This window comes from Colletotrichum truncatum, assembly GCF_014235925.2.
Source record: "Colletotrichum truncatum strain CMES1059 chromosome Unknown Contig_0001, whole genome shotgun sequence".
Classification (NCBI taxonomy): domain Eukaryota; kingdom Fungi; phylum Ascomycota; class Sordariomycetes; order Glomerellales; family Glomerellaceae; genus Colletotrichum; species Colletotrichum truncatum.
Genome location: NW_027222398.1, coordinates 4,048,948 through 4,073,272, shown reverse-complemented (window position 1 = coordinate 4,073,272; position 24,325 = coordinate 4,048,948). Strand labels below are relative to the sequence as shown.

The 24,325-nt window shown below is 49.4% G+C and overlaps 9 protein-coding genes across 9 annotated transcripts; 7 read left to right on the top strand and 2 right to left on the bottom strand.

Annotated features, from left to right (window-relative positions):
* Nucleotides 1-2,313: 2,313 nt before the first annotated feature.
* CTRU02_201114 (uncharacterized protein) lies at nt 2,314-2,555 on the top strand (the record flags this gene model as incomplete). Its single annotated transcript, XM_070203801.1, has 2 exons — nt 2,314-2,372; nt 2,447-2,555. The coding sequence occupies 2 exons, from the start codon at nt 2,314-2,316 to the stop codon at nt 2,553-2,555; spliced, it is 168 nt and encodes a 55-aa protein (XP_070062383.1).
* A 989-nt stretch (nt 2,556-3,544) lies between these two features.
* Nucleotides 3,545-4,310, top strand: CTRU02_201113 (CFEM domain-containing protein; the record flags this gene model as incomplete). The annotated part of the gene is made up of 3 exons (XM_036730662.1): nt 3,545-3,627; nt 3,704-3,771; nt 3,832-4,310. The coding sequence occupies 3 exons, from the start codon at nt 3,545-3,547 to the stop codon at nt 4,308-4,310; spliced, it is 630 nt and encodes a 209-aa protein (XP_036577686.1).
* A 1,260-nt stretch (nt 4,311-5,570) lies between these two features.
* CTRU02_201112 (cysteine transporter) lies at nt 5,571-7,277 on the top strand (the record flags this gene model as incomplete). The annotated part of the gene is made up of 3 exons (XM_036730661.1): nt 5,571-5,780; nt 5,854-5,956; nt 6,019-7,277. The coding sequence occupies 3 exons, from the start codon at nt 5,571-5,573 to the stop codon at nt 7,275-7,277; spliced, it is 1,572 nt and encodes a 523-aa protein (XP_036577685.1).
* Nucleotides 7,278-9,239: 1,962 nt separating this feature from the next.
* On the top strand, nt 9,240-10,805 carry CTRU02_201111 (benzoate 4-monooxygenase cytochrome p450; the record flags this gene model as incomplete). The annotated part of the gene is made up of 1 exon (XM_036730660.1): nt 9,240-10,805. The coding sequence occupies one exon, from the start codon at nt 9,240-9,242 to the stop codon at nt 10,803-10,805; it is 1,566 nt and encodes a 521-aa protein (XP_036577684.1).
* A 204-nt stretch (nt 10,806-11,009) lies between these two features.
* CTRU02_201110 (arca-like protein) lies at nt 11,010-13,008 on the bottom strand (the record flags this gene model as incomplete). The annotated part of the gene is made up of 2 exons (XM_070203800.1): nt 11,010-11,228; nt 11,491-13,008. Coding segments are annotated over 2 exons (1,737 nt in total), but the record flags the coding sequence as incomplete, so codon positions are not given.
* A 1,857-nt stretch (nt 13,009-14,865) lies between these two features.
* CTRU02_201109 (myo-inositol transporter) lies at nt 14,866-16,549 on the top strand (the record flags this gene model as incomplete). Its single annotated transcript, XM_036730658.1, has 2 exons — nt 14,866-15,338; nt 15,424-16,549. The coding sequence occupies 2 exons, from the start codon at nt 14,866-14,868 to the stop codon at nt 16,547-16,549; spliced, it is 1,599 nt and encodes a 532-aa protein (XP_036577682.1).
* Nucleotides 16,550-19,397: 2,848 nt separating this feature from the next.
* On the top strand, nt 19,398-20,264 carry CTRU02_201108 (DUF1665 domain protein; the record flags this gene model as incomplete). The annotated part of the gene is made up of 1 exon (XM_036730657.1): nt 19,398-20,264. The coding sequence occupies one exon, from the start codon at nt 19,398-19,400 to the stop codon at nt 20,262-20,264; it is 867 nt and encodes a 288-aa protein (XP_036577681.1).
* Nucleotides 20,265-20,592: 328 nt separating this feature from the next.
* CTRU02_201107 (2fe-2s iron-sulfur cluster binding domain protein) lies at nt 20,593-21,259 on the bottom strand (the record flags this gene model as incomplete). The annotated part of the gene is made up of 3 exons (XM_036730656.1): nt 20,593-20,828; nt 20,883-20,989; nt 21,042-21,259. 3 exons carry the CDS (start codon nt 21,257-21,259, stop codon nt 20,593-20,595), a joined length of 561 nt encoding a protein of 186 aa, XP_036577680.1.
* A 583-nt stretch (nt 21,260-21,842) lies between these two features.
* CTRU02_201106 (mitochondrial fusion protein) lies at nt 21,843-23,377 on the top strand (the record flags this gene model as incomplete). Its single annotated transcript, XM_036730655.1, has 2 exons — nt 21,843-22,720; nt 22,780-23,377. 2 exons carry the CDS (start codon nt 21,843-21,845, stop codon nt 23,375-23,377), a joined length of 1,476 nt encoding a protein of 491 aa, XP_036577679.1.
* Between the last annotated feature and the right edge of the window lie 948 nt (nt 23,378-24,325).

Here is a 24,325-nt window from a genome sequence, read left to right as displayed (position 1 = left end):
TTATATACCTCATAACACGAACTAAGGCTGCATTCAACGTAGGTTCAGAGGATACTAATCTCTAATTAAACATCAAATTCACAAATGCTTTCCTACTTCCAACTTTTGATGGAACAGAAATACTCGAGGTGGCTGGCTTCATTCATTTTAATTCACCCTAGACCTTCCTACAGATTAACTCCAGAGGCAGTGCAAATCTTCTGATATCCACCAACGCCGGGAACACTATGTTCAAAGTGGATTACGGCCTGTCGTCAAATGCCCTCAGTCTTCATTCTGTTGGCGTCGTTGAGGTCCCGGATACCCTCAGTGTGCTGAAAGACTGAAAAGACAATCGTGAGCAAGCCTTTAAATCCGCATACCCTCTTTTTGGGGAGAAGGAAGTGTGTTTGTCCAACAGGCGCACTTTGGTGATGAGAAGTCTATTTTGGAGGCCTTTATTGTCAGTGGTTGTGGCACATATCCAAGAGGTCAGCTAGGTATCCCAAAGTGACTGTATTCATGTCTGACCCCCTATGTAGTAATCCTTCCTCGGTTAGGGGCCCTCATTCAGACCGGTTACACCGTTGGTTGGGCAGTGGTGCTTGGAATGTAACCCAATCTAAACATAATATCGCCAAATGCCAACCCCCCTTTATCTGCGGTACCATTTCCGCCCTGTGGCACTCAACGCCACCAATGGCTTTCACATACAAGACCTCAATTCTAATCACCACCTCTTTTAACGCAAATTTCATTGTTTGCAGCGCTTTTTCTCTTCTGGATCATCGGGTTGAGTAGATGCGGATAGGAAAAGCAGTGGTGGCATACGGTGGCGCATTTCCTGTTTTCACATTTGGGTTCATGGAAGTGTGCCCAGTCGAGGCGGTAATAGAGAGCCTACAATTTCCGCTGAGAATTTTAAGCCATAGTAAGTTTGCGGGGGTTTTATGTTCCCGTAACAATTTGTTCCCATCAGTTTGTTCTCCACGATTAAGTATTTCAACACCATTATTAGCTTAACCCCAAACATTCTGAACCAACACTAGCAGTATAATATATCGCTTCTAGATCTAACCAGACTCTGCATTTCCAAGTCAACCTTTTCTTGTTCGGTGCAATCTGCTGAGTATAATTGCAGAAACATTCAGCCTTTGGGCAACGGTGTACATTGCCGCCTAAAGAGGATTTCATCCGACGCACAGACAACACCCTCAACTATTTTGAACCTTATTTCGTCCTTCCCTGCTCAGGCTGCATATCGGCGTCGCATACAATTATTTATACCATGTAGCGCTAAGAACAACCTAAAAGGGTGAGACGGAAAGCTACGGAGGTAGAAGGGTAGTGTGTTTTTCCGGACTATCGAGCTGGCTTAGGGAAGTACAAAAACCAATCAGCGACTCCTGAACACCTATCCCTAAATTCCCCAACTGGCAGCGGAGCATACCCAAAATACCAAGACCTTGAAATCGCTGGCAGTATTCCACTTAGTTCATTCAGTGTTTCAGGAATTGTGGTTTGTACCTCCCTTCGAAGTCGTCGCCGCTCCAGGAGACGCCGTCACGACCCTCCATGTCGACGCTAGAAAACGGTCATATCCTTGCCGTGGAGGCCATGGCCTCTCTGGATTTATCAACACTCCTCCCCGGATGCTCGGTAAGCGGAGTCCCAATTATATCTAATCCTGACACCCCTATCATGGACTTTTAATTGGGGCAAGAGCTTGCCAAGGCTGAACACCTACCAAGGCAAATTGTATCACGGATGCCACCATCTCCTCAGTCACATCAGGTTCAGTCAACTATCTGTGTTCCGATGCTCGATTCTCCGAAGCGATTGGGTGCGCCTTTCAGAACTGCACAGTGATCAACGGGCTCAGTAAGCAGCTTATTTTTGTAACTGATCTAAGATGGCTGAAATCCATCAGGATCACCAAGGCAGGATGCACATGCTAACGTACTGTTAGAAACACAGAGAATTCTATCTGGAGTTTGTGGATTGCCTGTCAGAGATCAAGGTACATCAGCGGCTGCAAGTGCTATTGCCGGCGCGCTTGTTGCCGTTGTAAGCGTTGCTATACGCGAATATTCCCAGCTTTCACGACTCGACTACAGAGTAGGGCTTGATGATTATGCTCTGATATTGACAATGGTGAGTTGCCAAACTACAAGTAGTGGAGAGCAGTTTAGGCAGTATCAAAAGAAGATTTTGACCTGTTCGTCTTATTTTAGTCATTGTCATTGCCGATGAGCATACTCGTTGTCATCAGTAAGGCCAGCTTATCATTTAAATCTCTCGACCTACACTAAATCTTTCGCAAAGCGGTCCAGAATGGCCTCGGCAAAGACATATGGCAACTCACACCGGACCAAATCAATGAGTTTTTCAAGGTATGTCAAGTGCGGCTACGGTTGTATCACAATCGGTAGTTTAGGTAGTGTTATCAACAACTGACATGTTTTAGCTATTCTATATTAGCGAGCATTTCTACGCATTCACAGTTTTATTTGCAAAAACAAACTTTCTTTTCTTCTATCTCCGCCTCTTCTCTGATGAACGCTTTCGCAAACTGACATGGGCGGTCATTTGGACCTGCATTCTGTCAGCAATAGGCTTCTTTTTCGCCACGATGTTCCAATGCTGGCCTATCAGCTATACTTGGACACGTTGGGATGGTGAGCACGAAGGCCGCTGCCATGATATCAACATGCAGACGTGGATACATGCTAGTGTAAATATAACACTGGATGTGATAACGTCCCACACCCACTTCTGGGCACCCCCCACATTTGGGCACCCCATTTACACCAAAAACGCCGTTTTTCGAAATTCTATATTAAACTAAATACTTTACTTATTAAAGAGAATAAATATATGTTAAATAGATTAAGACTTAATTATAATACTTAAGTAGCTATATACTAGTATTATTGATAATAAGTATTATAAATTCAAGGTTTAACATTTATAATACTAATTTACCTAGCCTATATCTTAATATATAAAATAGGTAGAGATATTTAACTAATATGATTAGAATTTTTAAGTAAGATATAGTAGATTTATATATTCTTATACTTAGTAAAAAATTCTTTAAGCTTAGAATAATATTTTAAAATTTCCCTTAAGAAAAGTTTCTATTATAGAATTTTAACCCTTAATTATACTATATTTACTAAAGTAATACTTTTAAATCTCTTTTAGATATAATTATATACTTTTAATAAGTATAAATATTAATTTCCTAGATTTTTTAAATAAGTATATATAAGCGAAAATATATTTTTCTAATGTTAAGGAATACTAGTAAGTTACTAGTATCTACTAACATTTTAAAGCTTTTAGTTTTAAACTTCTATATTATAACTATTATTATATTTAAACCTTTATAAAAAATTAGATGGCTATAATTATACTTAACATAGTTTATATATATTTTCTTTTCTTAGTAAGTATAGTAGTTAGTTTAATATAGAATTTCGAAAAACGGCGTTTTTGGTGTAAATGGGGTGCCCAAATGTGGGGGGTGCCCAGAAGTGGGTGTGGGACGTTAGTGGTCGTCATGCCACTCTCTCAAATTTTGAGGCTTAACTGGCGCTGGAAACAGAAGCTCGGAGCCGCAATGATGTTTGCGGTTGCATTTCTGTGAGTTCTTCCTAAATTCAAACGCCACCAATCCTGTATTCATGCACAATAATGTGTGTAACTGACATAGTGAAAGTATAACTCTGGTATCTGTCTTGCGCTTGGAGAGTATCAAAAGTTTCATGAAAACGTCTAATCCTACATGTGAGTTATAATTGACAATTTTTTCCATTCTTAAACTAAAAATGACTTACCCTAATATAGGGGACATTGTTCCCATTTCCAACTGGTCTTTTGTCGAGCTCAACGGTTTCATCTTTTGTTCCTGCATGCCTGCGTTCCGGGATTACTTTCGCCGGCTGGTCAGACGTAGACGGCTAGCGGAGTCGACACATGCAAATCAAGACAGAATTCAAACAATTGGAAATTTGGCTGTACGTCGAGGCAACCGGATTCATGAGCTTGTGTCTGTCGACAGTGATGAAGGAGAACAGAACCGTTCGGAGGTCGACGTCAATGATAGGACCCACAATACTGGACGCTATTCAGTAGACTTGAACGGTCTTCATCATACAAGCGCTTCAGCACAGCCGCCTGCGGATATACAAGTAGCTGAGGCTGAGCCACAACCTGAAGAAATAGATCTTGCAGATCTAAAATATTTGGCCGAGTTCGACGTACCTACACAAAGGATAAGCGAACCTGAAAAAGTGCATACAGCTTCCGAAGAGGCACAAATATGAGGCGACGCAGGATTCATGCTTACGTTGAATTGTAAGTTGCTTAATTTCAAGAAGGCATTGGTATCGTCAAAGAAAAGAATCTAAGCTTCATAGTCTTCTATCCCTTCATATTCTTTAGTTCTTAACAGGCGTTGAAGAGGCCACTGGCTGAAAGGAATAAGATTTTTTCAGCCCTTGACATTGTCAAGCAACCAAATCTATTCAAAAGTATTGCCAATGACAGTGATTTGTCAGGTTGACAACGCAATACTAAAGCCATCCATGGTGGATTTTATTTGCATGTGAGAGGGAGGTCTGGATACTTTGGGTTCGAAGGAAAAACAGCAGACCTTGAGTTTGACTAATTTATTTTATCGGGGATCAGAAAGCGGGCTGTCGCTGACATGCGGCGGAACGGACTCGGCTGGTCTGGCACTAGGGCGCAATTGCCATGCCATCCTTTCGCCCGGTTAGGTTAGAATGTTAATTACACCATAACTGCATAACCGGCCAGCCCCCGACATGACTCAAGGCTTTCCCCGAATAAGAGCTCGATTCTCAGGAAGACTGTGACTTCGACTTTTTTCATCAGACATACGCCTCAAATATAATATCTGGAAATGGGAATCTCAAGATAGCTGAACTGATGCTGAAAAGCTTTGCAGGACCTTCTATTTCCCAAGTAATGGCCACAGCAGAAGTATTACGCCCCTTCAGCCAGCTGGGCAGGACTTTTGAGTAATATATGCACAACACGTATCTTTCTTAATAACCAAACACTAATGGCTACCCTTCACGGGCTATGCGGCTGAAGATATCGAGAACGTGGCAATGGAACCATGTCCCGGCACTCTGGTCCCATCGAAATGGGCCTGCAATAACCTTACGCATTGTACTTACACCACCCGCGCACTAGATAATAAGTAGGTGAATTGATGCACCGCTAGGATATGAAGAGCAACTGACATACTAAAACACAACTTTTCGTTCATGTTGCCATCCCGAAAGGCTGGGTTTATCATCCCATAAGATTGCGTGATTGCGGGGGAACATCGCGCATTGGTGGGGCCATGACCGACGACAATCCGACCTGGGAATCGGATCAATTGCGTCTTCAGAGTTATTACCTTGGCACTCCACTGCTCCCCTAGATGTGAGTAATATAAGGTTGACCGTCATTGCTATGCTGCCTCCTCAAGTGAAATGCACTGTGGCCCTTGATACAACACGTGCTCATTGCTGGTATCCGCGCATCGACAACAGGTCCAAAGGCGCCCAACCATGGCCAACGAAAAGGAGGTTCAACCTTCGGTGACCAGCCCTTCCAAGGGTAAGACTGTCACAGAGAAAAATGCAGACGTTACGCTCCGGCTTCTCGAGCAACATGGCGACAAGTTTGGGCCTCTTACTCCTGAAGCGGAGAAGAAGCTGCGGCGGAAGCTGTATCTTCGCGTAATGACGCTTTTGTCTGCTATCAACATCATGCTGTTTGTAAGTCGGATGGCTCTTCGACAGTTTGAATGCGGAAAAAGCCGAGTTTCTAATCCTAATTGCCCCCGTCTAGGTCGACAAATCCACTCTTGGCTACGCTGCAATCTTGGGACTGTTCGAAGAGACTGGGATCAAACAGGCGCAATATAATAACTTGAACACAATGTTTTACGTTGGTATGTAACTGGCTTTTCTACACAAGCCAATTAGCATCAACTAATTTCAATGGAAAAAACAGGGTACTTAGCTTTCCAATGGCCTGGCCATTACCTGATGCAACGGCTACCGTTCGGAAAATACGTTGCGGTGACAATCACTGCTTGGTCCGTCATCATCTTTTTGCACTGCGTGGCAACCCGATACGCTGGCCTTGTAGTAATGCGGCTCGCACTTGGTGCTGCTGAAGCGGTCATTGTGCCTGCCATGGAGGTTACTATCGGCATGTTCTTCAACCGTCATGAGCAGTCTTTTCTGCAACCGGTGCTCTGGATCACCTGTCAAGCGGCACCTATCGTTACAGGCTTTATTTCATATGGCCTGCTGTGGAGCAGCGGCCCGGTGCTACCATGGAAGCTTCTTCACATCGTCATGGGTGGTCTCACACTACTCCTGGCAGTGTGGGTTTGGATCGACTATCCCAGCAACCCGGCCGAGGCTCGCTTTCTCACTCTTGAGGAGAAAGTACAGGTTATCCGCCGTGTTCACAAAGCCCAACAAAGCTCAATCGAACAGAAGCAATTCAAGAAGGAACAGTTTATCGAAACGATGAAGGATCCTGTGTCCTGGCTCTTTGCACTCCAGTCTTTCACGCTCATGTACGCGAATAACCTCAATTACGGCCAGAAGAATCTCATCACCACCTCAATTGGTATCAAGCCTCTTGGGTCTACTCTGGTGGCAGCAGCTGGTGGTGGTTTCGGAGTGGCTTGTTGCATCGTTGCCACCTTCGCCTTGCGCAGGTGGCCTAAGAATCTTGCCCTACATGGAACGGTCTGGTGTTTGCCTGCAGTGGCTGGCGGGATTGCCATGACAACGGTCGACTGGAACCAGAAGATTGGCCTGCTTGGATGCTTGATCCTCGCGTCCTCCACGTATGGCGTGACGTATATCATCGCACTAGGGTGGACCACGTCTACCGCAGCCGGATATACAAAGAAGCTGACCCGCAATGTCATGTTCATGCTGGGCTATAGCGTGGGAAACTTGGTTTCCCCTCAGATATGGATTCCAAGCAACGGGCCAAGATTTTACGGAGCGTGGGTGTCTATGATTGTGGTTAGCTGGATTGGAACACCGGTTATCCTGTGGATCATCCGCTTCATCCTGGCCCGAAGGAATGCGGAGAGAAGGGAATACATTGCCTCTTTGAGTGATGATGAACGAGAGGGATACGTAGAGCATGTGGACGAGAATGGGGAGGTTGTCCGAGTTAAAGTGGACATGGCCGTTTTGGACTTGACTGATCTGCAGAACAAGCAGTTCCTATACCCCATCTAAGATATTGCGAAGATAGTTGACTTCCCCCCGGCGAGGAGGAATGGTACTTGGTTGGTGACGCCAAGTGCGCTGTTCGACAACATACTACTAATAGATTTACAATAAATCCATGACCAGATTCAGAGGAGTCTATTCGTAGCTTTTGAACTGTGAAAAACCAAGTGATTTTCTTGTCAGCATGTATGATGCGTAAGATTCAGGAGTAGGGAGATTTTGATAAGGTTTGAGAAACATGTTCTCACGAACAGTGAGCCTTGCAGATGAGCCGATTGACAAGACCTAACAAGGTAAAATATGAGGCTGCCGAGTGGAAGTTGACCAAGCCCTGGTGCAAGACTGGCACCGAGGGAAAGTCTTTAATCTAATATGTAAGAAGCCTGAAATGATATGATGGCACTGTTCAAGGAGATGATGAAAATACCAACCAAAAGTTTGAGAATCTCACCCCTAAGAACGTTGAGGGCTTTGCTTCTGATCGGGAAGAACGAGAGCGCGCTTCTCAACACATGTGTGTTTCTCATCGCGGTGGGATTGCTTGCTGTGCATAGGAGATCTCATCTAGTCATTCGATTGCTTGTCAACACCATCAGTACCTGGTACTCATCAACTGCTGGTGGGGCTTCAGATATACTGCGAATCGTGAACTGCCACAAGAAAGATAACAGACAGAGGAAAACCCGGTCTGTAAGTTATGTTTGATTGTAGCCCCTCATAGCAGTGATAGCATCCGTGATCTTGAGGCGTCCGCTTTCAGCAAGGTGCAGAGTAAGTCTAGATGGTGGCTAAGGACGCGACTCATGACGCGACATGAGATTTATGTAGTGAGGTGTGCTAGTGAGCCTAGCGCCACAGGTGCGGTGGCGGTAAAAGAGTTAGTGACATGAGTGTCAATGTTTGCAGTAGTTAGAAGGGGAAAAAATACCGAAAGAGAGTTTTAGCCGAACAAAAAGTGAGTGAATATTACGAGTACCTTACATGGAAAGAATTGCTATGGCCACAGCGGACGAAGACGTCCGGGAGGCGTCGAACAAGAACGGGGGTTTTCCCCTTCTTTTTCTTTGGCGTTTTCTGGGGTAGAAGGAGTCAGCATGGTTAGCTTTAGTTCTGCAGGAGTGTGGGGATTTTCATCAATTGATATTCACACCCCAACGACATTGATGTGGCTTAATGTGGCATGCCAATGCATCGCGCCGTCCCAACTGTCGTCGGGTGTGCCATGCTATCCGCATGGGCGGGATGCTCACTTTGGAAATTCACGGCACGCCATGCAACTAACGACTTGCTTGTTTAAGACTCAACTTGCCAATTCTAGTTGAAAAGGGCAACTAAGTAGTTCAAGTCCCCTTATCAGTGAGCACGAGACTTGCTACTTTGGACCAGAAGCGCAAGTGAGTCGGCCCTATAGATGGAGGTCTGGCTCTAACAGGAAACTTTCCAATCCTGGATATCCAGGATTGGAAAGTCTTAGTGTTAAACGAATCTTAGAACGCGGGGATTGTGGGGGTGTGCGGGGGGCTTCCTGCGCTGGGCCATCACCTTATTTTTCTAGATCATCTTGAGCCGCTGTCTGCGTCAGAAATAGGCAACTGAGCGATAGACTAGACAGCTCAATGGTCCATTTAGGCAAGTTTTCATGGTTCTGGAAGTATTCCCCGAATTACAGATGTGCTAGATGAGCGCGTGGGTGTTATGAATGCCTTTGGACTATCCCGGCGGCTTCACAGGGACCATGGGGAGCACCGTGGTGCATTGAAGGCAATCCCGCGGGGTTTTCTGCCTTTTTTTGATCCATCAGCTGGTATGACTGAGTAATTGAGAGGTATAATTCATTCTTGACCTTTTTGTTTCCTAGAAGCTTTGACGCTGTCTTTGACAATCATCACTCGTGAACATCAATAGTTTCCAAGTCTTTTTTTTTTTTAGCAAAGTTGTCCGCCAAAAAGTATTGACCAACGACGCGCCATGTATTCAGTAATTCTTCCTTTGGGAGCCTTAGTGGCTGCCGTCTTGTACCTCATAGTCTACCCCTTGGTCGAATATTTCCGCGACCCCAAGAGACTACGCCGCTACCCTGCCTTCAAACCCCTGGCGGGGATAACCAACCTGGTTTTCATGCGCGAAGCTTCTTTAGGCTTTCGCTCAAAAACTCTCTACGAAAAGCACAAGAAGCATCCCGTATTGCGCATCGGACCTAATTCGCTCTCTTACGGTTCAGTTGATGCCATCAAGGACATTTACGGTCACGGTTCCAAGTGCCTCAAAGGAGAATTTTACGAGACACTTGCCGGCACACATTTCCATCTTGCTGATGTCGTCGATAAAGCGGATCATGCTCGAAAGCGCAAGGTCTTATCAGCGGCATACGCCCTTAAGAACTTGGAGAACTGGGAACACAAAGTCGCGGATAAGGTCGAACGCTTCGTTCGAGGAGCCGACAAGGCGTGTACCAAGCCCCTGGCTGAGGGTTTTCGCCCAGAGACCGACGATCTCTCATTCGACTACCGCGCCTGGTCAAACTTCTTCAGCCTCGATGCCATTGCTGACATTGGCTTGAGCGAACGTCTAGGCTTCCTGGACCAAGGGCATGATCTTGTTCGCGCGGAGCGTATGGACGGATCCATCCATGAAGTAAATTTTCGAGCTTGCCTTCACTCAACGGCCCTTGCTCAGTCTATCACTGCGTGGTCTGGTGAATGGTATAACTTCAACCGCCGTCTGACATCCCTTCTTTCGCCCACCTTTCGCAAGTGGTGGAACCTCAACAAGGGCTGGGATGGCATTGTCTATCACAGGGCTACCCAGCGGCTGAAGCGCTACCAAGCGGGGGAGAAGTTGTCAGACTTCTTCCAGGCTCTGATGGAAGACAAGAACGGCACCCCGAACGGCCTTGAATGGGGTGAAATCGTTGCCGAAGTGTCCATCATGATGAATGCTGGTTCCGACACGACAGCAATTGCGATGAATAATGTCATGTTCTGGCTGCTAAAGAACCCGCAATGCATGAAGAAGCTCAGAGAAGAAATCGACTCGGTCATGGAGCCCGACGAAGTTGTGGCGCCTTATGACAAAGTCAAACACCTTCCGTATTTGAGAGCTTGTCTCGACGAGTCTCTCAGAATCGTTCCGCCCACGTCATTTGGTCTTCCTCGTCGAACTCCACCCGAGGGCGCGTATGTCCTTGGGGACTTCATCCCTGGGGATACCACGGTGTCTATCTCGGCGTACATAGTCCATAGAGATCCCAAAATCTTTCCTGAGCCCGAGTCGTACATCCCTGAACGTTGGTTGGGAGAAGAGGGCAAGAAGCTGCAGCCTTACTTTGTCAGTTTCAGCGCAGGAGCACGGGGATGCATTGGGAGAAACATTAGCTACCTAGAACAAACAGTTCTGCTGGCAAGTGTGCTACATAGATATGAATTTGCTCTTCCTTACCCTGAATGGGAGCCTGACAGGAGGGAGGCGATGAACTGTATGCCAAGTGCAATGCCTCTTAAGGTGTGGCGCAGAGAGTTGGGACAAGATGACTGAGTCGAGCTAGATGGACAGTTAATTTATTGGAATGCATAGTGGTGGAAAGGTTATGCTACTTAAGAGGATATGTATGAACGCCGCAATGTGTAGTGGTTAGGGTTATACAAATTTTACTCAAATTCCAATCCAATGTACCATGGCGAACTTCGAAATACAGGTGGTAAGACAATATGTACAAAAGAAAGAACAAGACAATTCGTTTCAGCTTTGAGTTCGTGAGCTCTCTGCCTCGCGTGAACGGGCATTAGCGTTTAGCATGCCGGCGATAGGCATGGACGGAGGGGAGGGGGAGTCGCCTTCCCACCCCCAAGCTTCTCTGAGCTGAGCTCGTCTATAGTCTTGTAAGCATGTCTCTTTCGCCTGAAGATTTGTAAAGTAGGGAGCCCTACGCTGCATGAGTCGGCCACCCAAGTCTTCTATCTGTTTTCAAAAGAATTCTGTACAACACTTCCTGTTCTTTTCGGTCGGTAAAACGGTCGCCTGCCATTGCTATGGCCAAACAAGCATTTCTACATATCAGATTGTTAGAAATTGGATCTTGATTTGGGTGGGATTAGAGCGTACACATACACATATGCAGGAGCCGTTCTTTCATTCGCCTGCATAAAAAAAAAAGAAAGCAAAAGGTTAGCTTGATCCATATATTCGCAAAAAGTAAGTGTAACATGCGACAACAACATACCACTGCAAGACCACAAATCACCCTTACGGTCTGTTTCAACTCCTCCTCCATCGCGCGGAATGCGGTTCCGAGTCTCGGGACTTTCGGGTTATGTGCAATCAGCAACATCCTCGACAAGTGATAGTGTTGCAGCCCAGTCACAGCAGCATCGGTAATGTACTGCTCTTCCGGCAAGAAACCGGATTCTTGGTTCGCCCACATGGGTTCAAAGTACCACGGCTTCTCTTTCCACCAGTCATCCAGGTCCTGCTTCAGCTCCGCGTATGTCCGCCCATGATGATTCTCTTGGCCGTAGCAGTGGCTGAGGCACGCCGCGCAGGTACCGATGGCCTTGTTGGCGTAGAAGCAATCTGCCGCAACATCGTCCGCGTTGTTTCGTTCCAGGATCCTTCGGATGCTGGGGAAGAAGTTCGGATGTACAGGCCGGGTATGGACAAACGCCATGTAAATCTCTTGACGTAACGCTAGCCAAAATGCCGAGAGTCGCAAACTACTAAAGTCAGCGGCATTTGCTTGGGCAGCCAGCAAGATTCTGGTCCCCATCAAATGGGATTCGAGCGTCATGGAACCAATGTCGACTTCCTCGGTGAAACGGAGAATTACGACAGCCGCGAGCAAGTTATCGTCAACCACTGCCGTGGAGGACGACAAAGCCGGGATCAACGACCGAAGGCACCTCTGGTGGTATCTATCTGCAATAACCGCATCGACGCCCATTGTACGGCTCAGGCGCTTCGCAGATGCCGAAAACATGGCGTTCAGCAACGTCGGGCAATACACTGCCCGCTTCGGCACGACTCTCGCAAAGTGTTTGTCGCTATCGCACAAGTCGAACAAAGGTGCCAGACTGTCGACAAAATATCGGTACAAGAACGCTTCTTGACGGTCCCGCAGAGGCCACAGGGGCGTCTCTACGTAGGTTCGGTCATGGGGAGCAAGGGCGTCGTCGAAGTTCGGCTCGATAGGCTCGAGCGCGAGATAAATGTTGGGAAAATCTTCCGTGATTTCTGTGCCCAGATCTAGTCGTTCCCATGGTATGACTATGGAAGAGGTTCCGGTGTGCGCACTCGGGGTCGATGCACCACCATGGTTTTGCACTTTTGGCGAGTGATTGAGCGCATCGGATGTGGTCGAGTTTGTCAATCGTCTTGACCGTGGTTGGCGTGCGCGCCTCCTATCCGCCCCGTACAAGTCACCATGTGAGGCCCGGCCCGTCAGTCCCGGCGCCCGGGAAGTGGGATCCGAAGTTCGGGAAGTCAAATCCGGGCCCGGCGAGGAAGGCGCCGACAACAGTGCTAGGTAGTCCGGCGGCGAGTTGGTTTGACGTGGTGCTCCGTGATAGGAATAGGGCTGTCCATCACCTTCGCCATTTGGTCCAAGGCCGGAGGCGTGGATGTTTACTACATCTTCCGTCTCATCGACAAAACTGAAGGATCGGTTCCAAGTCCGGACCCAGGTCTGATTCTCGGCGAAATTGTACTCGCTCTTGGCGGCTCCCGTCCCTCTTTCTGGTTTGACACTGATCAGGAAAAGAAGAAATGTTCAGCTCTCGGGTCCACTTCGTCCTCGTCTGGCTCAAAGGTGGGCAATAATGACAAACCTGGGGTTTAGCGTGTGTCTGAAGCGAACAGAATAACCGCGCGTACATTCGACGCCGGAATTGCGACAGTTGGAGCAGGTCGAACGGTTGGAATCACCTATGTTCGGTTAATATTGCACACTCGACGATCAGGGGAATGTTCCCCGAGTAGGGGGAGGTGGGAATCCGCGGGAATGTGCCCCAGACAGTCGGGTCCCGGCAGATGGACAAGATAATGTGACGGGGTCAAATGTAGCGCATGATGGGTCAGCTTACATTTCAGATGCCTAGCGTCACGGAGCCAATCAAACGGTCAGATATCAAATTCTCAAATGGCACAAAGGCGCCGATGTTGAACAACGTGGGGAGGGTACTAGGGCGCCGGTGGGCGGTTTGGAAAAGGCATAGACTGCCCTGTGTGGTAAAGGATTCCAACCAAACGGTGAAATCCACCAGGAGACAACTCACCTTAATCTGCAGATCTATGAGAAGTGCATTGTCAGCAAAGCGGCAGTGAACGGCGTGATGAGCCTCAGTGAATCTTATCAGGCAATTATGCAAGTGCTGTGTATGTCGTTTTCGTCTCAAGCCATGTGGCCAGGTGGGTAGGGAGAAGCCACAGAAGAAAAACATACCAAGCTGGTTGGAAAGGGAAAGACTCACGTTACACGGATTCGTCCGGGTCTGGATGCGGTTCACGTTCTGGACCCGCCGGGCACTGGATGCATCCTGCATCGCGTAGATGCGCCAACGCGAGGATGTGCTGTAGACAATGACGTATAAGAGCCGGTGGGCAGAGATCTATTACTAGGCGGCGACGTGGGATTCATGGGGGAGGAGAGACACAAGACAATTGTGTGTGGTTTTCGGTGGGGAGGCAACAAAGGCCATACGTGTTTGCGGCGGTGTCGCCCCGGCGAAGTCTGCAGTTCTCGGTATATTCCAACTTTGGAATTGCTGGAATTGGGGTTGGACGGGCTGATTAAGTGAACCCCGGCCGAAGCGGGCAAGTCTGGGTTAGCAAACGGGCTTGGGAAAGAAAAAAAAAACAAGGGAGACAGTGGATGGAAAGGGGTCAAATAGGAAACGCGAGGGAATTAAGACAAAGTTGCCTATTCAATCCTGAATCGGCAACTTTCCCCCCGCACGCCGTGCATCCACCGCTAGACTCCACCGGCGCCGCTCTAACCTCGTGGTCAGCGCCGATGCATCTACCCCCCCCCCCCCCCAGGGATGTACTACACATGGTTCCCTACATAGACATGTGTCCCGCGGGATTCAAATCTTCTAGCCAAGAAGCCAGTGCAAATGTCAAAAGTCTGGGGAAATCTGGGGTGATGCGCCTGACTCGGCTTGTCTAGATTCAACATTATAGATTTAGCGGCGTGAGCACTAGGCTGTACATTACATCTACCGTCATTGGCCTTCGAGGTCACTTGCCGCGTCTCTTCCCCAGATTCTTGTCAAGCGTAGCAATATGATCCAGTTCCGGTCACTTTCACCGCGGAAGAAGATGACCTGGAGCGCCAGATGCGATGTGAAGCTATGCTACCTGCTCGCTGGGCAGCCAATGGAACGCAAAACTAGCTAGATCCCTTAGAGAGACTGTAACCAAACGTAGGTAAGGTAGTGCAGCTCTCGGCACCACTCGACGATATAAGACCTCGAGATGTCCGACATTCTCACCAAGATTATGAGCCTACAGCAGACTTTGATATCTTGTTCTAAAGCACCTTCTTCATAAGCTTCTGCCAAGTCCATTCCACGTCCCAATCGGCTATCACATCCAAGCCAAGATGGATACCAAAGACCCCAAGGACACAGTCCAACATAATGAATCCATTGTCGAAGGCAATACAACAGAGTCACGCCTGCCGCTTGAAGAGCTTGATTCCATTGAGCAGACGGAGACCGGCAAGTTCTCGTGGCTGGTGTCCATAACAGCAGCCATTGGCGGCATGCTCTTCGGCTACGACACCGGCATCATTTCTGCTGTATTGGTGTACATACATCAGGACCTGGGACATACCCTCAGCTCGTCCGAAAGAGAGCTCATCACATCCATCACTTCCGGTGGGGCCTTCATCGGTGCTATCTTTGCTGGCGCTACCGCGGATCGCTTCGGACGAAAAATCGCCATCTATGTGGGATGCTTCCTGTTCACGGCTGGGGCCATACTTCAGGCCGCCTCATTTTCCATAGCAGTCATGACGGTTGGCCGTCTTGTCGTCGGCTTTGGTGTTGGGTCTGCTGCCATGATTATTCCCATGTAAGTAAAGAAAGCCTTTGCGCGCGCGCGCGCATCCTATCAGTAACAGAAACGAAAACGAAAGTCTTGCTAACCCAAACCCCAGGTACATTGCTGAGCTATCTCCTGCGAAATACCGTGGACGCATGATTGGGTTGGATAACATGTGCATCACCGGCGGACAACTAGTCAGCTACGGCGTTGGTGCTGGCTTTGCGCACGTCCAAGGCGGGTGGCGGTACATGGTGGGGGGAGGGGCCATTCCAGCCATCATCCTTGCGTGCCTCCTGCCTTTCTGCCCAGAGTCGCCCAGACAGCTCATATTTCACGGCAAGAATCAGGAAGCCGAGCAAGTCATCCGTAAGATTTTCCCAAATGGCACAGAGGAACAGGTTCAGATGAAGGTCCGGCACATCACCTACCATGTGGAGGAAGCGAAGAACATGAATGCGGGCAAGTCACAGTTCTGGGTTCTCAAGCAGCTCTACGTCGTGCCAGCGAACCTTCGCGCCTTGATCTCGGCCTGCGGTGTGATGGCCATCTCTCAGCTGAGCGGTTTCAACTCGCTCATGTACTACTCCCCCCTTATCTTTTCGCTCGTCGGCTTCGACAACCCGGTGGCCGTCGGAACCATCATCGCCGGAACAAACTTTATCTTCACCTTTGTCAACCTTTTGCTCGTTGACAGGGTTGGCCGAAGAAGGATTCTTCTCTGCACGGTGCAGTTCATGGGCTTGTTCTTGGTCGTTGCTGCCGTTGCATTTAAATGGATCCCGATCAATCATGATCTGTCCCTAGGGGCCAACGCCACGGTTGGACCGCCAGCGATCATCGTGCTCGTGAGCATGGTCTTCTTTGTCGGGTTTTATTCATCGGGTATCGGTAACACGGCCTGGCTCAGCAGCGAATTCTTCCCAATGGAGGTGCGAGCAATGGGCACCATGATGCTCACCATGACCTGCTGGGGCTCCAATGTCATTGTCGCGTCCACTTTCCTGACGCAAATGGAGAACACGACACCCTCAGGTGCTTTCGGTTTTTATGCAGCCATATGCGTGCTCGGATGGGTCGCCATCTACTTCTGTTACCCCGAGGTCAAGAACATGACGTTGGAGGACATCCGCGAAGTCTTCAACCACGGATTCGGGGTCAAGCGTGCGAGACAGTTACAGAAGCAAATGAAGTCTGACCGGAAGATGGGATTGACCTCTATTGAGGACGTCAAGTTGTAGTGTAGGGCTGAAAGAGTTGGGATTCGCAGTTAGAGGGTGGCGTGAGGCGGGGTGGTCCCGGCTCTGAGCGTTTTGGCGAGGTTTGGAGGGTACTGCCATGAGTCCGGGTAGGTTGCACATAAGCTTAAAGCTGGACAGAGGAGAGGACGGCCATCCACTTACCGCTGCCAAGTATCTGATTTCATCAGATGAAGTCAAACTAAATTAGAAGATTCAGTAATGAGGGGTGTGTTGACGAATTAATAACTACGAGAATTTATGCGAAGAAAAAAAAATAAATGTTTAGTCCACATGTTTGACGACAGCCTCGTAATGACATCAGAAAGCGTATTCCCACGCCCGTTTTTCCCTGGGCACAAGGGGGGAGAATCTGGTGCGAGCAGACGAAGGGGGGTGTTTTCTAAACACTGCCCACCCCCACTATTCCGTCCGTCGCCGGTTCGCCGCAGCCGGGCATCTAAGCGGGCTGGATCGGGCTGGGTAATCCGTGACCCCGAAATTCCACATTATTCCGTTGTGGGTCCCCACTGTGGACCGTGCCTTGTTTGCCGCAATTGAGGTACCACGGTACCCACGTCTTTTTCTCCGTGCCCATAGAAGGTCGGCTTAAAGGCGAGTTCGTAAGAGGCTGGAGACAAGGAGCTCCCTGACTCGGCTTTCAGGCGGAACCTGCCCTGACGGGAATAGCCAACTTTCGCAGTGAAGCGACTTTCCTTTTCTGAGACACTCGCCTATAATCTCGTATCTCTATACGAAATTATTACCTACACTTGTCAGACAGATACTACTAGTAAGGCTATTGATGGACCGCAATTGTGGGTCACACTTTTGTGTTTGATTTCCCCCTTCCCTCGCGACCACCAAAAGGGCACATTAACATGTCGGCTTTTCTGTTGACTGGACTATTTTTTTTTTTTTCTTTTTTGGTCTGCTACTTTGTGACCGTAGTAATCTTCGTTGCAACACAATTGCTCAAGCACCTTTCATGCAATACATCTCACAAGCTTTCCGTTTTTCGACTGTCCTATTGATACCGAAACAAGCTATCTGGAGGCCGGGTATCACAGGCCAGTGTCTATGGGCGCTATGGCAAGAGACGACAGGAGGCGGGAAATTGCGCCATCCAACGATGTTTGAATATGGGTTCATCTGACCGTTGAGCCTCGGTACTGATGCTAAGGGGCGTTTGCCATGACTAACTAGTGCACACGATTTGCAAATAACCTCCACTGCCTGGAGCTATTCCAGTTTCCTGCTTGACACAACGGGCACGGTTGCACGAGCTGTAGAAACTCGACATGCCCTGAATCTGAATCCTAACGGTGCTGACCCTTCACACTCAGATCACATCCGCTGACAGCGTCGGACCGGAGAAGAGATGAGTTCGTTTGAAGACATTACGACTCAGGAGTATCATCTGGTAACATGAAAGGAAGTCCATTCACTGTAAAACACAGACCCGAAGACGGAGTCTGACCGCCCGCAATGCAAGGATGCTGGGGCCACTTACATCCAGGTGGAATCAGACTAGAATGCTACGTACTCCTTGCGAGTCTCCGTGCATACTCTTATGGCTATTGTAGATGGTGTGTATTGATTTAATAGCTCTCAAACCTTGCTGTGGATATCGGCAAGACGATTTGAGTGGAAAGTAAGAGTAGATCAGCGACACCTCCAACATGTACTCTCAACTAGGTTTGGCGGCGAATTGGCGGCGAATTGGCTGGTCCGGATCACGCTGCTATGATGACTCGTGTACGGGCGAATAGGACTGGATAGACATCAACAGCGCACAGCGATCGCCTGTGCCTTGATCTTCTAACTATGGACGTATGGCCATTTGATATTCTGAAGCACAAGTTTGAAATCGCGATAGCTTGCTTATTTGGAAAGAGCACAAGAGTTTTACTACAATAATGAAATGATGACACAATCGTGATCATCGTCAACGTCAAACAACTTGAACGAGTGGACTTTTTAGGCTAGTTGTGCGTGTAGAATGAAGGAATGCTAGAGGTGATACTACATCATAGATTAGAAGATTAAGGTATATATCGGCTTGCAGATGGTTATGCCTGCAATGCTAGACAACCTATCAGGCCTGTCGGTATAAGCCAACTTGACTATGGCCTGCCTACGTCGAATGTTATGGAAGAATAAAACCAAGTGCGTCCAACACATGAAGCCGAAAGCTCTGCCATGGTTGGCTACACTTTTAGCTCTATGGCGCAAGCCCCCAACAATATCCGGTGTCAAATCTCAAAATCCAGTTGAGTTCGACAGGGCGGTGCCTTGCTTGAAGCAAAGACGAAAGCTTAATTCAAAAATAATTGATCTAGAAGCATGCAGGCGGAAAGTGGGGGAGGACTCTTGTTTAGACGGCGCCGGTCGGTTACAGAGAGCCGAAAATTAAAAAGGGCCATCGGCTAGTTTTGCGCCCTAAAATATGGGAAATTAACGACCCGGTCAGACTGGGCAGTAAAATCAAATCCAAAGGTGCCCTTTGTTGGAAAAGGCAGGTTACCGCGACGGAGGGGATCCCGACGCAGCCCTGCCTTGGCGACTGGTCAACGCGTGCTTGAACATGTGGTCCTTTTCGGAAGCCATCCCGATCCTAACCCCGCTTCGGTGAGGTTCCCGGTAAGCATCGGTCAGCACTTCGGTAAACCCTCGGTCAAAGCTTGTCTTATCTCGGTGTGTTCACCGCTGATAAGCCTAGTCGCCCCACCGAGACTACCCAAAATTTTGACTTTTGGTAGGACGACGGCCTAGGGAACTTTTTTTTCCCATAGTCAACACCAGACGTTCCACCCTCCAGCGCCAATTGCAGCTGCAAACAATCGCAATCATGGTCGGCCCTTCAACAAAAAAGAGAACAAATGACGGCCGGCTCGCGCCCCCCTCAAAAAAGCAGAAGAGGCAAGACAAGAAGCAACCCGAGGGCGCTTCCGATGAAGAGCAGGATTTCGATGCCGTCAACTTGCTCGACTCCGACGACGATGATATCCTGAACGCCGCCGTCGACGATGGCGCCCCCTCAGACGATGATGACTCAATGAGCTCCGGCGACGAGCGGCCGGCTGCCAAGAAGAAGGCCTCAAAAGCTGCCAAAACTACAAAGCCGAAGAAGAGCAGAGACGCACCCGTCGGCACTGACGAGTCCGAGTCGGATTCCGAGGCGGAAGAGAACGCCGATGGCGCGCCACACAAGAGCAAGAGCAAGCGTAACGACCCTGCCGCCTTCTCGACATCTATCTCTAAGATTTTGTCCACCAAACTATCTAACGCGAAACGCGCGGATCCCGTTCTTGCTCGCAGCGCCGAGGCCCATGAGGCGGCCAAGGCGGCCGTTGACAAGGCGCTCGAGGCGAAGGCTAAGAAGCAGATGAGGCAACAGAAGAAGGAGGCGCAGGAGAAGGGACGTGTGCGCAATGTGCTTATTGCGCCGGAGGCCGAAGACACATCGACAGGAGAGATGCTCGAGTCGGAGAGGCGGCTGCGCAAGGTTGCGCAAAGAGGTGTGGTCAAGCTGTTCAACGCCGTGCGGGCGGCGCAGGTCAAGGCTGTTGAGGCGGAGAAGAAGGCGCGCAAGGACGGCGTGGTGGGTGTTGTGCGAAGGGAGGAGAAGATCAACGAGATGAGCAAGAAGGGATTCCTGGATCTGATCGCTTCCGGCGGTGGAGGGCTCAAGAAGGGCGCACTGGAGGAGGCTTGAGGAAGAGGGATTTGAAAGAACAAATGTCATGCCGGCTTTGCCTGGGTCTTGGGATGGCCGATTTTTTTTTCTCGTTTCTGCAAATAATTTGTGCTTAGAGGAGTGATGTCATTCCCTCCCATCGTCCTTTGATACCCGCCAATATCTAGCAAAAGCCCGAGCTTGATGTATCCATCCCCAGTCCCCCCCGGTAATGCCGTGCCTGATCAATGAACACGCCCCTTTTTCTCCTGAACCCCTAATTTATCTTTGCGCGCTATCGTATACTATAGTACAGATGATTAAATAATGTGACATGCAGCCAATGCTCCGAATGCTTCAATGTTCTCTATGAGAAGTCGCTGGCCTGGAGGTTACGGGTCATCGACGGCAACTTGACTCTGAGACCGTCAAGCTCCTTGGTCATGGTGACCTGGCAGCCCAGCCTACTGGTCTCAGTCAGACCGAACGCCAGATCCAGCATGTCGTTCTCATCGTCTTCAGGCTCGGGCATCTTGTCGTAGTGTTCCTCGTCGACTACAATAACGTGACAGGTCGAACAGGCGCAAGAGCCTCCACAGGCACCTGATATATCTTGTCAGCGTACGCTATTGTCAGCAAATAGAGATAGTGACCTACCTTCCATCTCCAAGTCATTATCTTGAGCAATATCAAGGAGGTTGTCTCCTGCGCTGACAGCAATCTTGTGCTCGTCGCCGTCCTTGTCGATAAAAGTCACCCAGAGCCTATCGTATACATTAGCAGCTAGTTTCGTATCTTCGGGATCTCACGGCTTACTCTTCACCCGGCTTGGGAGGGGTGATGTGGCCATGGGACTTGAATGCGGAGACCGAGAAGCTGCGCGATGAGGGCCACTGGATGCGCCGGGAAGCGAGGGGCTGCAACGTTCTTGAAGGTGCTGCCGGGCTAAAGAGAGATCTAGTTTGTCGCTGCAAAGGACGAGCCTGCCGGCTGGCGCTGGCGGCGAGCCTGTAGAGGGGTCTAGCGGAAGACATGACGCAGGTCCGTTGTCGGTGAATTCTTCCTCGGTATAATCGCAGGAGGGTACGAGCACGTCGAGACGCACTGGAGTAATCGAACTTAGCGAGTTCTTAGATAAAAGGTACTGTAATTGCAACCCTCAAAAGACGGCGGTAGAGTTGGTTTAGGCGCAGTTGTTTGCTTGCTTGCTCTGCTGGTGGCGCCGTGAGCAAAACTGCTAAAAGCGTTAGAAAGCTTCCATAAATCCGCAAGGGACTGTGGAGATGCATTGGATTCAGAGAAATTTCTATAGGCTGCACACCTGCAGAAGCTCCGATAAGGTCCACACCCCTCGGTCTTATCGGCCGGCGATTGGCGATGTTCCGGCTCCGGAGCCCCATCTAAACCTGTCATCGCTACCGTAAGTACAAGCGCGTTAGTGCCACAGGTTTTTTTTTTTTTTTTTTTACCTTTTCTTTTTGGCTTAGACGCCCCGCTAATCTTATCTCCGAGGTGATTTCCATTTCATCATGCATGCAAAATTGGGAGCCAAAAGTTGAAGCTACAGAAATCATGCTTTGTGAATGTTGAGCCTCAAAACACCACTCAACCGCACACATGTCCACACAACGAGAAGGGGTGAACCCCCTGAGACCGTACTATAAACCCCCAACCATAGGCGAAAGCCCTGATCCGACCGCCGCTTCCTCCGGACCCAACCCTTTCGCCCGCCATGCAGGCAATGCTACGACGGGGAGGTACGCGTCCAAGGCACGCGACATCTTCTCAGACATCGATTACAAGGACTACATCAGCGAGCCGTCTCCTTCTGTCGTACAGACAGTCAAGGACCTCGTCGACGAGTTGTTATGGAAGTACACATCTGTGCTCATGGCCCAACCTTTCGAGGTAGCGAAAACTGTTTTGCAGGTCCGGAGCCATGATGACGTGACTTTGGGCCCAGCCATACCGACACCCATCACCACCCCAGTTTGGGAAAAGAGGCAGTCTGTATATGGCAACACGATGTACGATGAGGCCGAGTCCGACTCTGACCTTGACGAGCCTGCTTATTTTACCTCAAACGTCCCTGCTACACCGACACCGTCTTTCCCTAGGGACAACCGGAATCACCAACCCTCTCCTCCCCGGACGCCGGCAGCAAAGCAACCAGTACCGCCTCATCAGCTTACTATTCGTCGGCCCGACTCATTGATGGAAGTTATCGGACAGCTCTGGCAAAAGGAAGGTGCATGGGGTGTATGGAAGGGCTCGAATGCGACATTTCTCTACTCCGTGCTATCTTCGTTGCTGGAAAACTGGTCCAGAAGTGCACTTAGTGCACTGTTCAACGTGCCCGACTTGGGTGTTAAGGAGGATATTGATCGGTTGATCGATATTGCGTCGCCTTACCCATGGGCCTCGCTGTGCGTAGCCGCTGCTGCGGCCGTAGCGACCGGTCTTATTCTTGCACCCTTGGATATGGTTCGCACACGGTATGTCACGCAATATTTTATTTCTGCAATGATTTACGGCCGAGGCTAATGCTTGATAGACTTCTCGTCACTCCTACTTCGAAGCAACCGAGACGAACACTGTCAACTCTCCGAGCCCTGCCCTCCTACGTGTGCCCCTCACCGCTCGTCATCCCCACGATTCTACACTCGCTCATCCACCCTCTGCTCACCCTCTCAACACCGCTCGTTCTTCGTACCCGATTCTTGATCGATAGCCGAGTCTCGCCGACGACCTTCTCCGTCGCCAAGTTCTGCGCCTCCTCTGTCGCACTGTTTGTCAAGCTCCCTCTCGAGACCGTCCTCCGACGTGGCCAGGCTGCCGTCCTGTCTACCACCCCATACATCCGTGCACTTGCGGGCAAAGACCAGAAACTTGAGACTATCATTCCTCTCGGGCGATACAATGGCGTCATGGGCACTATGTTTTACATCATGAATGAGGAGGGCACCCGGGCGATTGCGACCCCGCCCCCACCAGTCAGGAAGGGCAAGAGCAAGCCCAAGGTCGCCGAGACGGTATTCCGAAAAGGCCAAGGACTCGATGGGCTCTGGCGAGGCTGGAAGGTCAGCTGGTGGGGTCTGGTCGGGCTCTGGACTGCAGGCGTCATTGGGAACAGTGCCGAGGGCGAGTTTTAAAACTCCAAAAGCCAAGCCAAGCCCAGCCCAGCCCAGCCGATTCACGGAAAATCACCGGCTTCCCGGGCGATGGACAACCATTCACGAGGCCAGGTACGCGCGCCCATGGATGTGAAAGTGCGAAAAACAAAAGTGCGAAAAAACTGCGATTCTGTTGTACTAGACGTGTACTGGGATGCAGGAACTCGGGCGTTGAGGAACATTATGGGGTTCCCTGGACAACTCTTCTCTACGACCTTGATGAGATACGGTATGATATCCTCCTTCTAAATTCTGCTACTGCACAAAACCAAGTCAAAACCAAGAAACTACCCTTTTCCAAAGAAAGGCTGTACTGTATCGTAAACTCGTAATCTGTCTTCAGCAAGCCTCAAGCGCTGAGCCATACCTCTAATAAAAACTCTTCACATCAATTCTATTTCGTCTGCTTTGTAGGCTGGTCGGTCACATCACTATCACATGCATCATGTTGTGCGGCGAGCCGTATCCCTTCCCCTTACATGAAGTAGCTAGGTGCGGCCCGTATCTGTGGGATTTCATGGAGATATCGTCCGTGGCGACTCCTGCGCCAACTTCGAAAGGATCCCAACGGGCTTCCACTCCTAGCATGGTAACGCGGGTGCCTGCATATAGGATTCATCCATAGCCGCTGTCAGTCACACACCGGAAGGCTCATACTGTGGGCATGTCCACATGACCACATCTGCATCTAGCCCATGTTGCGAGAATGTCAAGGTAGGTAGAGAAGGGAAGAAATCGGGTGAGTCGGGCGAGGCGGATGAGGAGCTGGCGCCTTCGCTTGCCCGCTGTGCTATCTTTTTCCTGCAAGCCATGCTTCAATATTGTGAGGCTGAGTGCTTTATTAGGAGTCATGATTGAGGACTTTGGTCGTCGGGAGCCTTGGGGGTCATGGGATTCTCGGGGTCACAATGTGGGGGCGGAGACGAG